General features: G+C 36.9%; 1 protein-coding gene across 2 annotated transcripts in view; it reads left to right on the forward strand.

Annotated features, from left to right (window-relative positions):
* The window catches only part of AKT3 (AKT serine/threonine kinase 3), a 160,967-nt gene that overhangs the window by 12,436 nt on the left and 130,635 nt on the right, over positions 1-17,896 (forward strand). For both annotated transcript variants that reach the window (XM_082049701.1, XM_082049702.1), the window contains exon 2: positions 1,410-1,564. In XM_082049701.1, coding sequence (XP_081905827.1) covers positions 1,519-1,564 — 46 coding nt within the window. In that variant the 5' untranslated portion in view covers positions 1,410-1,518. The remainder of the gene's footprint in view (positions 1-1,409; positions 1,565-17,896) is intronic.

A 17,896-nucleotide genomic window follows, 5' to 3' on the forward strand; every position in this document is an offset into this window, starting at 1 on the left:
TCACATGACAAATAAGAAATAACCTGCATGTGTATAATGGTTCAGTTTTTAGCCTGTCCTTAGCTGGATTAGAATAGTTTATTTCCCAGTCCTTTCTCCATTCATTCATTGCACAGATTGCATGTAGCACAGTTGTATTTGTTTCTATCACATGTTTACATTTATTGATCATTCTACTAAATTTACACGTATATGCTGCATTTGATAACACTAAACTGGTGTGCAGATTTCTGTTCTGTGCTGGTGTTGTGTACAGGCGCACTCCTGCGTTTACAGCCATAAAAGGGTGTTCCTCCACTATCAGAGACATCACTTTTCTTGGCGTCTCACTCTTTTCTGTATTAGCATTATTTCAATGCTTCTCTTTATTTCGAAGAATGACGGGGAAAGGCAGTCTAGTGGAAAAAGGAAACTTCCCCTGCCCTCTGGCTTCTCTTCCTACTTGATTGTAGTATTATTAATATTTATCTCGTCTTCACAGCTGTTAGGTACTCTGGGAGTGAGGTGGTCAGAAGAGATGGTTGTGGCATGTCCTGTTCCAGGGCGAACTTCCCTTCTGTCCCCTGCAAGCTGAGCTTAGTAGGGAAAAGAGCACTCTTGTTGCTGCCTGGCTTAAAACCTTGAGAGAATGTGCGCTCCTTCTTTTCATAAACTAAACACTGGCTTTTTTGATTAATTTGTACTTCTAAGAAGTTGTTTTTCTGTCCGTGTACTTGCTTTTTTTTTTTTTTTTCCAAAACTTCTATAAGTTAAGGATTCATATTTGCTATAATGAAATTATAATAGAAGTAGGAAGAATCCTATATTTTTGTAGTCTTAACTGTATTTTTTAATTTTTAATTCAAGCATTAAAAAAAGTAATTGCATGTCTAGTAAATTGGTTCCTACAGATTCTAACAGTCACAAGGCTAACTGAATCCGTAATACTTAAGGCTTTAGTTTTAAGATCCTTTATGGAACCTTCCCTTCCATTTTCTTGCACTCGTGATATGATCAATGTAGCCATAATAGAGGAACTACTCGTCCCTTGCAGGCATTATGGCAAATGTGAGAATGGTTAAAGCTCCTGTGGGTTCAGAGTTGAACCTGTGAAGCAGTACTGTCACCCTTTCATTTAAAAGCATCCTGTACATTTGTATGAGAGAACTCTACTGTATGCATTTTATAAAAGTGCTTAAATTCTAATGACTTAAATTTTAACACATTCTGCTGCTCTTAAGCATTACAGTGTTCATGGAAAATGTGCTGTAAGACTAGAAACATGATTCTGTTATATGGTTAATTTAAAAAAAAGGCAGATTTTTAATATGAGCTCAGTCAGCAGAAGACATCAACAAGGACTTTTTTGTTGGCTGTCAAGTATGAAAAACAGAAAAGGCTTAAATTCTTTCTCTAATATTTCCTTCCAGGCTGACTCATCAGTAGAAACTGGGAAGAACTGCAGAAGAGAAGGCAAACAGACAAGCTGATAACTCAGAGAAATACTCTTTTGAGTCGGGGGTTCAGAGTGGAGCCATCATGAGCGATGTTACCATTGTGAAGGAAGGCTGGGTTCAGAAGAGGGGTAAGTTCTACCTTTTAGTGGAAAGTTCTTCTGACGCATCATATGCTGTGTGCAGTGGCATTATGTGGTTACACACAAGAGCATTCTTAATTTATCTTCTTGTCTGCAGCAAGCTAATCTGACCATATGGAATTAATGGTCATTAAGGCCTTGGTCTTGTTAATACTTAACCCTCAGCACTGCCTCTGTTTATGAGGGTAACTGACAGTGAAGAGGAAGTTGGACTCACTAATTCCTACTTAACCTTGCTGCTGCAGCTGCTGTCACCCATGGATCAGACTTAGGAGGCTGTGGTGGCAGCTGGAAGATGTAGCAATAGAGGTGCACAGTAGAAGGTTGATTGGAAGCTGTTCAGAATGTGATACTTTGTGTGAAACTTCCTAGATGCCAAAAATGATTCACTGTGGCTCAGCTTATATTACAAATGCAAGTAGTCTTCATAAGATCAACATAATACTTGCATAAAGCTCAGCATACACCTAATTACTTTGCAGACCTGGAAGCCATATGATTAAAGAATATGTTCCTAATTATAAGCCAGTCTAAAGTACAATTTTCTGTTCCATTTGAATTCCTGTATATTATTGAGATGTTGCTTTATAATGTGTCACCCCGTGATCTACAAATTTGGGAAGGTTGCTGTTATGTCAAGATTTGAATGGGAAGCCTCTGGAAGTGTCTGGCGTTTGTAACATGTAATGATATTCAGATGCAGTCTTCCATGCTTCATGCAGCTTCGCTTTGGATGCTGGTTGCCCATACGATTATTTTCAAAAGAACATCCATCTCTTTCCCAGAGAGAAGGTGATCTGGATTATAGGATGATTTATGCCTTGAGCTTCTGTAATTCTAGCCCAGAAAGATTTAGACTGGAATAGTGGGAACAAAATTACCCTTTAATTTACAAAGGAATGCTTTGTTTCAATAGCAGTGTGTGAAGACAAAGATCATTATTAGCTTTGTTATTGCAGATTGACATTAAATGTCAAAGAAGCCAAGAGAATGAGAGAAAAATTTTATTATTCTGTTATTATTCCTCCATAAATTGTATTTCAGGATGCATTATGGGTATTGTAGATGAAAGTGGGCTAAAGTGCATGAGTCTTAAGGCCTGCTTCCTATTTTTAGAATGTATACTTGTATTTATAACAAATGAAATTTTACATGACAGGAAGTATCTAAAATTAATTTTTTCTTCCCATCCTCTTGTTCTTTGCTCAGTTTGGGTATTTGATTTCAGTTTTTTGATTATTTGATATAATTTCTTTCAAATGTATTAAAAAATTATTAGGATGATCCAAATAATTGTCTTTTACACAACATGAGTTCCTTCATGTAATATTGCTCATTCTTATTACACCATGTTATCAACTCTGTGAGCACTGGATATGCACTGGCATCCAGAAGAGGACAATGTACAATGAAAGTCAGTGTCTTACTGAAGACTTGAAATTCTGAAATGTAAAATACAGGTTTTCCTCCTCGTGCTGTTTGGATATATATTAATTAAAGAAAAGCCTCCTGAGTTGGCATTTTGATGTCAGTAATCAAAATTTGTTAGTAATTTTCCTTTCTAAGCAAAGATATTTCATGACATGCATGTTTCCTTATTTTACTTAACTTCAGGTGAATGCATGGTTGTTTTTTTCCTTGCTATAGGTAACAGCGTAGGTTTAAGTGGGATTTTTTTTTTTAAATTAGATCTAATGTTGTCCTTAATTTCCTGTATCTGACTTATTCTGGTTGTTACTGGCTTAAAGCCTTCATTTTGTTTGTTTCTGAAAACAAAAAGTAAAGTGCTGTGGTGTTTTCCAATGTCAAGAATTTGTAAGCATTTAATTCAATGGTTATACATTTCATGTAATTACAACTTCTACTCTGACCTTGCTCTGGAACAAGAGAATCAGAGTTGTTAAGCACCTTTTTTTATGGTTGCCAAGAAAAAGTATCCAACCTTAATCTAAATTCTGAAAGGTGGAATATGCTTGGTAGAAGTTTCTTATTTTGCCAGCTAAATCTTGTCTCTCTGTACCAAGAAGCATTGTGAGATTTGGTAAAGCTGTCCTGGTTCTGCAAGCTATCATGCTATTACGGTTTTAAAGTGAATTCTCTGATAATCACCATTGGACGCTCATTGGCTCAGTTCACAGGGTGGTTTTTGTAGGTATAAACCATCTTCCTCGTGGGGGAAGCTGAGTGTGGGATCTTCTCCAGGCTAAGACAGAGTGAACTCCAGTCCCCACCATTGGCCCTTTGAGCAGCCTTGAGCCACATGTGTGGTGCAACGTTCAGCCTGGGGCTTCAGGTTGAATTGAACTTGAAATAAAACTCATAAACCCTATATGCTGGAGATATAGGGGCCTGGGCACCAGCTGCTTCGATTGACTGATCTGCTTGTATTACGCCAAATTACTTGATCGTGTGGTTACAGCCCAGGACATTTAAAAATTGTTCCCTTCAGCAGTCAGGAAAGTTTGTGATATAAGGAAAAGAACAGAGTAATCTCTCTGTGATTCACAGCCCAGTCAAGGAGTATAAGGATGACTTGAAAGTACTGGGATGAATGGTTTTGAAAAGCCAGATAATGAGAGAGGCCATTGCTAAGGTGAGTTAAGTGAACTGAACGTAGGAATGAGAGAGGAGGACAAGCTGAGCTGAGGATCTCTCTCTGGGTTGAGACTTGGATAGAGAGGCTGCGGAAGACAAGGTCCATTGGGGCACAGTGATACAAGCCTTAATGGCTGTGAAATGCACTGAGGAAACGTGCTTTATTTAGTGCTGTATCCATGTCAATAATAGAGGGCTGAGGGCTATATGTAAGCTTTTAACCCTGCTTTTGAGCACTGAAGAGTCAATGTGATGCTGTACAATTGGCTTCAGTGGTCTGTTTTTCTGTGTGTGCTTAAATGATCAACTTATTAAAGAATTACTGTTCTAAAATTAGTGAGCACTCAAAGTTGAGAAATGCCAGAATTAAGTTTATTTGAGGATGATCGTAGTCAGGCTTTGAAGAGTCTTTATGAGAAGAAGTTTCAGTGTAGTGAGAGTAGATGATACTGAAGAAGAGTAAGCTGTTATATGTGAATAGTCAAATAGGCAGAGATGACAGACTGCAGGTGAGAACTTTGGACAACAGAAGACACAAAACCCAAGAGAAAGCAAAGCCTGAGAAGCTCAGCAAACCTCAGGTGCAGTCAGGTCCCATCTCACAGGTGAAAGGAGACCTTGAAGCACAGTGTGACTCGACCTGCCTGAGGATGTAATGTGGTCCAGTGAGAGCAGATTCAGAGAATGAAACCGTTGGTGGTGAGGACCTTATAGCTATCTACACACAGTGCATTTGCAAAGTGATGTGCTTATCCCTCTGGACCAGCTCCTGTCTGCTACTGTGCTCCATTAGCAGCAGTAGTGCTTCTGGAAGTACGCTTTGTGCGTTTTAGTTTTGTCTGAAAGGAACCAGGTTTGTGCACCCCAGAACTGCTTCGTGCAGCAAACAAAAGTGGATTAACTAGGATGGCAGGAAGATTTGTTGCAAAAGTGCTCTCCGTATCTGTGCTGAAGTACTAATGCAGATGTACCCGTGCTACATCAGAACTTGTACAAGCAGAGAGCCAGCGGAGCAGTCTTCTAGGTTGAAGTCTCTGTTCAGTCAAGAGAGTAGGGAATGTATTTTGTATGGATGATCTTAAGGCTGTCTGTGTCTTAACCCTCTCAGATATAGTAATAAGAAGCAAACATCTCATGGCCTTCTGTCCCTGTGCTGCTGGAAAAAATATTCTTGCAATTTACTGGCTCAGTGTGTTTTGTTTCAGAGAGAAGAATAATTTTTCTTCTTTCTGTTCTCCAGTTATTCCTGTAGCCATGTTAGAAGAGATCTGTTGTCTTCCTTTATGAGTTTCCTTTTTAGATGACACCAGTGTTTTTCCTTCTAATGCATACAGGTGAATGGGAAGTGATCTTGACTAAAAATCTGAAATACATTGATCCAAACCTTCCTGCTGCTATGCAGAATTTAAAACACATATTTGACATTTATGCAGTTAGTGTAAGGGCTCTGCAGTAGTTGCTGAAATGACTTATATGCTTTGGATTTGCTTATAAGCACAATCTTTTGCAGAGTGGGTTTTTATTATTGCAAGAGTTAGTATTTTTAATTTTTTTTTTTTTACTGTATTTACTAAATTAACTTTGTTTTATGGGGGGATATATTTTTTATGTACCAGTTTGGAAAAAGCTGTTTTTTTTTTTAAATGGGTGAACATATTTGGCATGATTAGAGCTATGTCATTACAAAAGTGGCCTTTGTGCATATAATAGGGGTGGTATTTTTTTCTTTAAAGCTAAAGTTTCATGAGTTGTGGAGTTGACCTTGTCTGTGGTCTATAATAGTCACAACAATTAGATTTAAGAATCATTAATAACTATGCTTAATTGCAACCTAATTTCTTTATATATAACCTGTGCACAAGATTTCAATTAGTTTAAACATGTGAATAGGTTTAACAGTCTTTGTTACCATGTTATTAAAATATCATTTGGGACAAAGGAAAAATTGACACAGATGGTAACTTTTTAAAGGACCCAGTTTTAAATTTAACATGTCAACTAACTTTTTCTTTAATTGAAAGAGTGTGTGGTTGTTTGGTTTTTTTTCAATCGGGGGAGAATATACCCAGTGTGTATTGCATAACAATATGGCTAAATCATTATTTAAAGACAAACCAAAATGTTGTCAGTTTAAGTCAGTGCCTCTTTTATCATACTTAAATTACCACACCTCTGTTTGGGCCTCTGCTCTTACGTGTGTTACATTAGATAATGCTGTTTGACATGGCAATCTTTATATGGTTTACACGATACATTATCTATCCAATGTAATTTGGGTAAAAATGTATCTGACTTGCTTATGAGGGTGACGTTAGTATAATCTCACAGTTTTTGATGTCCTCATTTTATCTCACAACACTCACCTGAACTGCAGAAGTACTAGTATACCAATTTAATAGAGAGAGAACTGAAGTATAAAATTGCTGCGGCTTAACCATGGTAACTTAAGAAGTGTGATGTAATGAGATGGTAGTGAAAAACAGATGTCAGAAGGCTTTCCTGTGATGAGATTGTCCTGTAAACAGTGTATCACTGAAATACTCTAATACGATTTTTCACTCAATGTTTTTCTCTCTTCATTTTTTTTTTTTTTAATTTTTTAAGCAGCCTTTTGTAACTTCTTAGTATCAGAATTGAATCACCTGAAGTAGTGTTAGTATTTCGAAACCCACAGAGTTTATAGAATAATATATATTTGATTTACTGCTGGTCTGTTTTCTTTTTTGCAATTCAGGGCATCATGGAGGTATCATGGGATTTTAAGAAATAACCATGTGGAATATATTTATTGTTATTATATCTACTATCAAGAAGAATAAACAGTGTAGTGGAACAAATGTATTGTTCCAAATAGGAATACAGTTGTTGTATAAAGTACAGATTAGTTACAGTGTTAGGGTAACATGTCTTCCCATCCCCTTTTCCTCTCCCCAAATCCAGAAAAAGTACTAAGTAATTCAATGGACATTGGGTTTTATAGTTGAACCAAAACCAGACAGATGTTAATTTTGGAAATACACATTGGAGATTGAGTTCATGTGGTATGTTTGTGAGTTTTTTGTTGTTTTGTAGTGTGAATTTTTTTTTTTTTTTGTTCTTTTTTGGATGGAGGCAGACATGCTTTGATTGAAAAATTAATCTCAGAAGTTACGATACTAATTGCGTGTTATTTACAACCTGTCAGAAATCTTGTTTGCAGATTGTCTGAATTATTTGAGTAGTTTAACACACCTCTAACAAAGAAATTTAAATAGACTATCTTGAACATCTGCTACATGAAGTAGAAGAAATCAAAACTATTTTTTTCTAGTTGTCTTGGTGCATAGTAGTTAAGGTAAAGTCTTCATTGATGAACCACTTGAAACTAAAGCCTTTCTCATTATAATCTTTCTACTCTAATTCTTTCTAATTAATAAAAAAATGTGATGTGTGTTCCAATAAAATATTATATGAATGTAAAAGAGGCAGCTCCATGACAACCAAAGAGCGAAGAAATGACAGTTCAAACTCTTATATAAATGTTTCTACATCTGTATATCTAAAACTTTTTTTTTAACTTCTCAAATAGCTAGATATTTCTATATCCTGCACTCAGTGTAGAAGTGGATTTAGGTAAACCTGTGAAGTTGCTTGCAGTTGGGGAAAGCTCACACACAGTCTTTTTTTGGCTTCCATATATGCTCCGAGCAGAGATCTGTGTTTTCCTGCAGCTTCCCCACTGGGAGAGGAGAAGGCCCCTCTGTGCCCTTCCTCTCTCCCATTCACTTTGCAGTTGGGTGCCAGGCTCTTCTTTCCGAAATAATGATAACCTTTTTAACCTTACTTGTCCCTGAAATAAGGTCAGAACCATGCAAAAATCTTCAGCTTAATGCAACTAGGATGAGTGCGGGATATTCTATTTGCTAAATAACTGTTTATTCCAGGTACTTTCTGGGTAGTAAATTGGTGAGTATTGTTTATGCAGCTCTGTGCCTTGGGTTATTACCAGTTTCTGCAGGTAAAGACAGTTTTCTATAGTAATTGAAGCCTGAAATGCAAGGTATTTTGAACAGTCTCAAGATTTTTCTCTGCAAATCCTTTGCCAGTTTAGATAATTGTGCGTGGTTGATTCATTTCTATTATTTAAATTATTTTTGTTTCAATGTAGCTGTAATACAGCCTGTTCCTAGTTTTTAATTGGTTGTACTGTTGTGATTCTGATTAGTAAGAATCACACTCTTCTAGATGGAGATATACTGTAGATGGTAGATTGGCTAAAATTCTGTGTGTGTTCTTTGCTCAATATATTAATTCCTACCAGTAATATGCCAGGTAGAAGATGCAGTAATACATTCAAAGGGAGAAAGGTGTTATCCTATGTTTGTATTTGTAGAGTATTAGTAGTGTGGAACATTCATGGGAGTATCAATATGTTTGACCTTGGTGCTGTTGATTTTCAGATTTTTGAAAAGAAGTCGAACAAGTTCAATACCTAAAGACAATCCTTATTTGTTATCATCCTTTCAGTGGCTTGTAAGGCACATTTCTGGTGCTTATCACCTTGGGATTTGGGCTTTCATATGACCTGAGTTTTGTGGTAGAAAAGTGCTTTTACTATTCCTGACAACAAGAAGTTGCTTGTTACGCAGGAAAACACCAAGGCAATGGGTTTTTTCAGTATCCTGGACACACTGGTTTTACATATTCTGTTCCAGTTCCTATGTAATGAATGCTGCCTTATTGCTCACGTTCTGAAGGTTTTCTCCCTTCATAGCAGTTTCTGTTATTCATACCAGTTTGTTACCCATGGGGGCAATACTTTTAAAGAAGCAAAGCTAACATTCTCTGTTGCAGGAATTAGGGAAGCAAGATGTTAACAATTCGTTGTCGTTTTCCAGCTCACAACCCTTTTGGCCTGGCGGTGCTGCATGGCCAGCAGATGTTGAATGTTTGCTGTTGGGGGAGACTTTAAGGAACTGTATCCCAAATATATGTTTTCAATTTAATAGAACTCCTACTCCTTATTTTTGCTTAAAGCTTAAGTAGTCATGGTGAAATACCTTTGGCATACTGTAATCTGTTAATTAAACTTAAATTCATTTGTGTTTATGTCACTTTCACATTGAACATGTTATTTTAAGGATAACTTGCTTGCAGTACTGGGGCTTTTGATATCTCATTAAAAAACCATCTTACCTCAATATACCTATGTGCCACTCCAACAAATCTCCCAAATCTTAGTGCTTGCTTTTATTTCAAAGCGAGTCCATGTACCTGTTCTTCTTACCTCTCAGCTAGGTCAATCAGCTTATGCCTCTTTGGGACCAATTTCTCTTATACTAGCCCTGCTGTAATTGTTAAAAACATTAACAAGGTCAACAGCTGCAACTTGAAACTAGGTCCTGAAGGAGTTTCAGAACTGGACTGAGAAGTCAAAGTTTTGGGGCACGGATATCAAAGAGGCAATGGAGCCTGCAAACTGACATATCGAAAAACAAGCTTTGGGAGGAGATCAGACTAATGATGATTTAGGGAAGGAATAGAAGGTGGAAGACAAGGGAAGAAGGTTTTGTAACCATTTGTGCTGTCTTGATTGCTTTCTGTTTTCTTGGAGGAACTTCATGAGCATCTCTACAATCTGTTGACAAAATGAGAGGTTTTTTCCCACCAAAATGTGGAAAGAAGGTGATACTAATGCCTGGGATTTATTCAGCCTCCAACTTACTGAGAGCGGTTTGATCTTTCCTGTATTGCAGGCAAAACAGTGTTGCTCAGTTCTAGCAGTACAGACCTTGACTTGCACTGGGAGGATTTCCTGGCTCTCAGGGTTGATCTCCATTAGCACATAATATGGTACAGTAGGAGCAAACCTGTCGAGAGGTGCTTAGATTTTGATGCTCATACTATCTCTGCATGTTTTGAGAGCTTTGCTTTGGATTCACTGTCATGTCTATTCCTATGGACTTGAGAGCCTTTTGGCAGTAGGAATGTGTGAAGTGTGGTCACAGTGTAAGCCAAAGCTTATAATAGTTGATAATTGGGAGATTTGCTTCAGATACATGTTCCTTATCTGTAATGTAGATGTACCTTCAGTCTCATTTTTTCCTGTCCTCTTCAGTACCGTCTCTGTGTCCCAGCTAGTCTGTCTTGTTAGTGATTACTTCCCTTGCAAATCAGGGCAGTGTTAGCTTACTTCTTACAAATCTACGTACATTTCTTTGTCATCACAGATCATTGCAACTGACATCTTGTTTACTGCAAATTCTGAGTTTATAGTTTGCTTTCTTAAAACTGATAGGAAGATAGGACATGAATGTCAGATGCCAGCACACTGCACTGATAAGAGAACATGTTCCATCTTTTAAGGTAGATTCAGAAGTTCACTTTTAAAATGTTGTTAGTCTTGCCTTTGGGGTATTCTTCCCAAAAATATTTAATTGCAATATGGTAGCATATTAACTGTGTAAAATTAGAAAGTCCCCAGTTTCATGAGTTGTTACCATTTTTACATTGACATTCCAAACTGCATAATCCTCAGTTCTTCACATTTGAACAGTTGAAGTGTAAAAATTTTACTGGGGATAGCTTCCTGCTGGCCTTTTGTCAACATTGTCATAATAAGAAAGCTACTAAAGCCAGAATAATCTTCGCAGATAGCTGCTAACAAAGTCTAGATAATGAGAATCATGCCTCCAGAGAGAGATCTGATTGCTACTTTATGCAAGTGTTCTATGCTTTTGATTGTGATAAACTCACACAAAACTATGTTTGTAATGAAGAAAGATGTGTAAGATGGTCAATTATGTAAAGAATTGGGCCAACAGTATCTTAAATTTGGCACTCAGTATTGTGGATTTTAACCTGAATTTGTCCAAGTCAGTTTCCCTTGGATAAAATGGAAATAGCATTGCTACTTCACCTCTGAGGATTTGTGAATGTAGGTTCATCCTTGTGAAACTTATGAGTGCCTCATGTTTCAATATTCATGCTTTTAAAAATGTAATTGTTTATGTAGGACGTAGAATGAGTCTAATAGTAGTTGAAGTTCAGCCTGGTAGAGAAGCAGTAGATTTTTTGGGGTTTTATCACCCTGACATGTTGCAGAGGAAGAAGTGAAATCTGTCAGGTCATACAGAGGAAGGAGTTGTTAATAAGATGCAAGAGACCACTTGTCCTTTATAAATTCTCAAGGTTAGTTGTTTTGCTAGATGTCTTCCAGAGAGACCAGAGGAAACGCCTTAACAGTGATCACTGGGAGAGTAATCCATAGGGACATGACAACATCTCTACCTATACTTACACTCTTTTGATGTGATGAAACTTTGCAGATAGATTAGTGATATAATTTCTACACATGTAAAAATATGCACAAGATAGTGTGCATTCTTACAGCATTAATTGCTTTACTTTAAAACTAGTATTCGCTCACTTTGTGTTGAACAGTGCTGTCTTTTATAAAATCATGCCAGTTTATGTATGCTGACTAATACATTGGAAACTTTTCTGAACAAGCTTATTCTTATCTTGAGAAACAGCAGCAGCTACTGTATTTTAATTAGGAGCTTGTGAACTTGTCTCTGATAGATGCAGTTCCATGTTTACTTGAAACTTGTGTTAAGTGGAAGCTGTTGCTGAAATGGGGGAAGTGTCAAGTCCTCTTCTTGTTCAGTTGTGTTGGCACTTGTGCGCATAACAGTGACATGGTGAATCATACCAGGAAATTTATTTGGCTGAAAATGAATCTATTTTTATTTTCCTAGCTGGCTTTCAGATGGATCGTTTCCCTGGCCTGACTCACCATGTAGCTGCACAACCAGTAGTGCTGGCACACAGGGGAATGTGAGAGTGGCAGCGCGGAGGGGCAGGACAGTGGCCTCCTAATGGTGGCCCCAACTTTTGCAAGAGTCAATCAGTTATAGAACTGCAACTAAAACTGAGGTTATCACTACAGCCAGATGGCAGCACAACTAGTTTGTATCTCAAGATGGTTTTCTTTAAGTTCATGTTTAGAAAAGGGCCATTGATTTACTCTCTGTGCTAGTCCTAAACGTGACTGAATTTAAAAAATGCCACCAGGAGATCAGCTACTTGCTATTCCTGTGTGTTTCTGATTTTTAAACAAACTAATTTTTAACAGAGTAGTGACTTGGCTAATGCGTGAAACATTAAGTCATTCCTTAATCCAAATGACACAGTAGTTTTGTGATGCTCTTGGGGTGAGTTTTGAAAGCTATTTTAAAAGAGAATTGTAACAAAAAAAAACAACACTCAAAGCTTATGAGAGACAGACACCCAGAAGCCAATGAATCACTAGTCTCAGGTGGTTATTACTTGAGATTAAAATTATACTTATGGTTCTCATGATCTTTTCCCTCACTCGATCCAACCAACCTTGCTCCAGAGGAGACAGGGAATTGCTGTTATGTGCAGCAGCGGGGGTAACCATGCTGATATTAGGCCAAATAGATAAATTTCCTGGAGAATGTGTTTCATTCTCCAGGGCCAAATGCCTTTTAGTTTCCCATTTGCCACAACCATAATGCTAGTTCTTTTTTCCAACAAAAATAACACCACCCACCCCTCCCCCACCCCAACAAACAAACAAACAAACTCTTTTTTTTTGGGGATTCTTTCTAACACTTGTAGTTCCTCTGCACAAGATACAAGAAGATAGCTGTAAATATTATTTAGTCAGCAAAGTGGGAGTTAGGGAAACGGTTATGGTCATAGTGCATTATTTGTGGTATATAATAACTGTGCAATACATACCGATGTATAAGACTCAGTGACTTTTTTTTTTTGTGCCAGCCTCTCGAATGTCAGTATAGTCATTAATGCCACAAATGTTGAGTGTATCGATAGTGAGAGTTTAAATAATCTACTGTAGATAGGCAAATAATAATAAATATTACCTTTATTAAAAGCTCGACCCACTCAACCAAGGTCATGTTCTCAAAAATTGTAGTGTTAATAGGTATTTTGAGTGGTTTTGAGGAACTTGCTTCAGTGATTAAACTTATTCTTACAAAGAACATAAAATTTGAATTTGTGTTGCTTTCCAGTAATGAATTTTCCTGTAAAAGATGTAACAAGTTGCTCCTCCAGAGCTGGGTAAAAATAAGAGGGAGAAAAAGTTCTTTTTATTGAGAGGCAGCATGAGTGCAAAAGCATCACTGGTTGTGCATAGTGTGTCTGACCTTTCCTTACTAAAGGAAAATAGCAATATCTCTATAATAAAGTAAGTCTTGCTGGATAGAAGGTCGCAGGTCTTTATATTTAGTGAAGTCATTGCCACTGGTAAATTGCCTCACAATATGTGTTTGTATTTTTGTAGTAAATGCGACCCTGCCTCAGAGTTTCAGCACGTTAATAGCCTTTCATTTCTTGCAATCCACCTTATTCCCTAAAAGCCACCTGTGGCTGGTAGACTGTTGATGTCAATATATTTGTAGCTGTAGCACAGAAGAAAGTTTTAAACTGATTAGATAAGAAGGGTGGCTTACCACAATGTATGTCTTTTGCCAATTGGCATATTTAAAAATGGTCCAAATATCTTGTATTCTTTGGAGTTCCTTGAAAATCTGTATTTCTTCACTTAGAGTGTGCATATTCTATTTTTTAATACACTAAGCAAGAAATAAATAAATTCATTAACATTTTAATCATTCCTCAGAATGGATGAATATTAACAATTGCTCTCTACTAAGAAATTTGATGCATCATGATTAAATCAGTGATTGAAGAACACATTATTAAACTATTTAGAACATACTATATAGGAGGAGAATGGTGTTTAAATTGCACCATTTTAAATACAAATGCTTTTAGTGTACATGAAGCTTTACAGAGGCTTAAAATCAGAAAGACAGAACTCAACAAAGCATGTAAAGATGGCAGTTTCCTTACATCCTTACTGTGAGGAAAGAGGTGGATTTTTTTTTTTCCTGCATTTTAACTGCATGAGTGTGCCTTTTTAATTATGGAATGTTGTGAGCTGCTGTGGAGCCTGAGATACAGAGCAGGTACCGAGAGCAGAAAGATCAGGAGAACTCTCTCAGAGTCTGTAGTTGGGATGGTCTCCAAGGAAATAGCCTTTTCTGCTTGTGCCCTACTGAAGAGTGCTTTCCTCTCTGAAAGAGAATCATGCAGTGATGGTTTCGCCTTTTACTGTACCTAAAGATTCTGTTCCTCGTTTGAAAGTATATAAATGGGAGACTTAGAATGCTTCACAGATATTTTCCTTTTGGTTCAAACTGTAACTGCTATTGGTTATTCCCAGCTTTAAAGTCTGTCATAACGTTTGCTACACCTTTCCCTTGGCCGCAGTTGTTCTCTGGCCTTGTTTGAAAGAGTTGCTGGTAAATGCTACTATTTTTGCATTATTCGAAGCAGCTGATGGGCCTGTTGAGGGTAGAGAGTGATTGATAAAATGGGAAGGGTAAAGACAATGGAGGCATTTAAAAGATTGGTTGGATTGGCTGGGAATGTGAGCAACCTGGTTATAGAAATGAAGCACCTATCACGAGTCACAGGAACATTAAAGAAGAAAAAACTGTAGAAAGTTTGATGTGAGGTTAGAGTTTCAGAAAAAAAAAATAAATCCCGAAATCTTTAATGGGAGAGACTGGTAATTTTTAGTTTTTTTAAGAAATCATGAGAAGTTTTTGTAACAAAGGAGAATTCTGTGGTAATTAAAGTAACTTCTGAGATGCTGCAACATGTCCTTCTGTGACTGGAAGATAAAGTTAAATGAAAAGCATTATCTTTTTGTTTGTTTTGTTTACAGTGCTATTATGTCATTTTAAGGAAAAAAATATAGACAAATATAATCAATCCCTGGAAACTCCCAGCTCAAATACTATACTGGAAAGTAAAGGAATACAAGAAGGGAACAAATTTATGTATCCTGGTAGTAAAGTACTTGTCATCTATGGATTTCAGTAACGACCTACCATTACAAACTAGAAAGGCAACAGTTTCATTTAGCAACTAAATAAGATATGGTCATAAAAACCCATGTTTTAAAGACCAGGGTGTGAAACTTCAACTCAGATATTTCTTTCCATCTCAACATATGGATGTGAAAGCTGGAAATCCAACAAAGGTGCAGACATCTAAATGCCTTTGAAAGCAAACGCCTTAGAAAAATACTATGTATTAAATGGAATGAATTTATAACAGATGCCAAGATTCATTAGACAGCTCAAAAACCCCTTGGCTCTAAAGTTATCCAGAAAAGAAGATGGAATTATCAACTGGAACATATGTTAAGAATGAAGCCAAAGCATCTGTCATGGAAAGCATGCCACTGGGCAGCTGGAGGAGCACACAAAAAGCACCAACTGAAAGAGTCTCTCCATTGAACAATGCCTAAGGTAAAAAAAATAATTGTGAGACATTGCACTGCATGTGCAAGGAGTGGCTCAGAGTAGGTAAAAACTGCACAGGCTTTCTTTTTCCCCTCCCCACCCCCCCAGTGTGTGTAAACTGAAGGTTTTGGGTGGTTTTCTGTTAAGATTGCAGATGGTAAGGGATGATTAAAAGTTGAAGGTCAGAATTAAAAAGTACAGTTTAAGTACAGTACATAGCTGCCATGTATTTTCATTTATTTTAGAATTTGTGTATACTTTCTTTAACCACAAAAAGAGAAGATTGTGTAATTAAATAAATCTTCAGATGCATTCCTGCTGATTGGCATAATCTATAATTGGCATTCAGGATTACTTGGATAAAAATCCAGAATTATTTTATCCAAGTAACCACCTATAGTTAATGACAGAAATATGGATTTCTTTTTCTCTGAGAACACTTGCTCGTATCTTTTTTTACTTTTGTCACTTCGCAGGAGCAGCTCTCTTCATTATTGTGTCTTTTAGCTTGCCCTAGTATTAGCTTAATGTTACAAAGGTTTGTGTTAGAAAGACCTTAGCAGGATTTAAATTTCATAAGAGGCTTCTAGTTGAAATGTAAGCTTTCAAATCTGTTATCTCAATCTGTCTCTCAATCTTGTGTTATGCAAGACATTTTATTAAAATATAACCATCTGAACTAAGTTTGTCCAAAGTAAGTATTCAGTAATGTTTTAGACTTGGTAAATAGCATTGTTCTGTGTTCTTTCTTTCCCTGCTGATTTTCCAGGCAAAAAAATGAAGTCTTCACTAAGTAACATGGAGACATTCCCAAACAAGTGTGTGTGTATGTGTGTGTGTGATATGGTGCTTTTTTTTAAAAAAAAAAAATTGCATTGCTTGTGTTTTTCCCCTTGTTGAATCATCTCACTGACACCCAACCTAACACATGGGAATTAATGCCTCCTGTGAGAAGTTTGAACAACCCCTTCACCTTTCAGATGCATTTTATGAGTCTAACTAGTGAACCAAGACTGTTAGTTCCACTTAGCAAGGTAACAAGTTTAGGCAAAGTGAATAGCTCCTCAGACATTTCAAAGCTGCAGCTTTTCTGTTTCTTCCACTTACAGTAGGATGAGTGTTATAGTGATTATTTCTTAATGCCTCATAAAGGTGAGAAAACCTTGCAAATGCAGATCAGCTGCACTTAGAGGCTTAACACTCAGGAAACATAATTTGTTTTTACTTTTCTTTTAAAATATTTACAGATATTTCTATCCCGTTTACAATTTGGTGTTGATGGAACTCAGTTTAGATGCCTTCTTCCCATGCACTGGAGGTAAGGCATCTAGCTGTTGTCTCCTTCAGACCCTACATGGTCACAGTTTTCTACTTTGACAGATTCTGCTTCTGATTTATGGTGTAATTAGATCCAGTTAAGACTGTAGGTGAAACTTCGTTTAGAAAAATTTTATCAGAGATTGTCTATTCTGCTAAATTCAGAGCAAGCTTTGGTTGTGCTACATAGAAAAATAAGCCCCACACACCCCTGAATATCTTTTATCCTTTAATTTCCATGACTGTCCTTTTATTGAGCTTGGCAACTGAAATGTCTGTGTTTTCAGTTTGTAATAGAGTACTGTAGGACTGAAGGCAGGCTTAGAAGTTATGTCTCTGGAAATAAAAGAAGTGAAGAGACATTGTGTGGTATACTGTTTCAAGTTATGTGTTGACTAGTGTTTTGAAATACAGTTGTCTTGTGCTCACTACTAAAGATTTTTGCTGAAGAGTACATAACAATGAAAAATATTCAAGAGCTAAAAATACAGGATTACTACATGCTTTGACCTGTGGTCAGTGAGTTGGCAGGAGTAGCCTTGTATTGTTTGTTCAAGGTTTGTTTGAAGAGAACAATTATAGGATGATCATTAAAAATATTGACATATTATATTTCAGGAGCAGAGGATTAAAAACACACCTTGAAGAAAGAGGGTTTTTAAGAACAAAAAAACCTCAAAAAAACAAACACATTACCTAAATCTTCCTTTGAAAAATATGAAATTCTAGTTATTGAGGAAGTGGCTGTTTATGGAAATTGTGTATTTTCCTGTGCATTTTCCTTGCTGTATTTTGAAACAATATACTACAAAATCTTAATTTTACATAATCTTCATCTCTGAGAGAGAATCAACCTGTCATTCTTGAGGATCCCCTGTCAGATGAAGGAAACCCCTCAATCTTTTGCAAAAATTTGTTGATGGAAGACTTTGTCCATCCATTTTGATGCAGAGTTAAAATCAAGCTAGATGTACAGGGTAGTAGTTAGGACTAAGAGGGGTTGCCAGACTGATAGTCTGAATGAGTGGTGCTCTGGTGTAGAGATCTGGTTTGTGTGGAT

The sequence above is a fragment of the Streptopelia decaocto genome (assembly GCF_964273445.1).
Source record: "Streptopelia decaocto genome assembly, chromosome: 3".
Classification (NCBI taxonomy): domain Eukaryota; kingdom Metazoa; phylum Chordata; class Aves; order Columbiformes; family Columbidae; genus Streptopelia; species Streptopelia decaocto.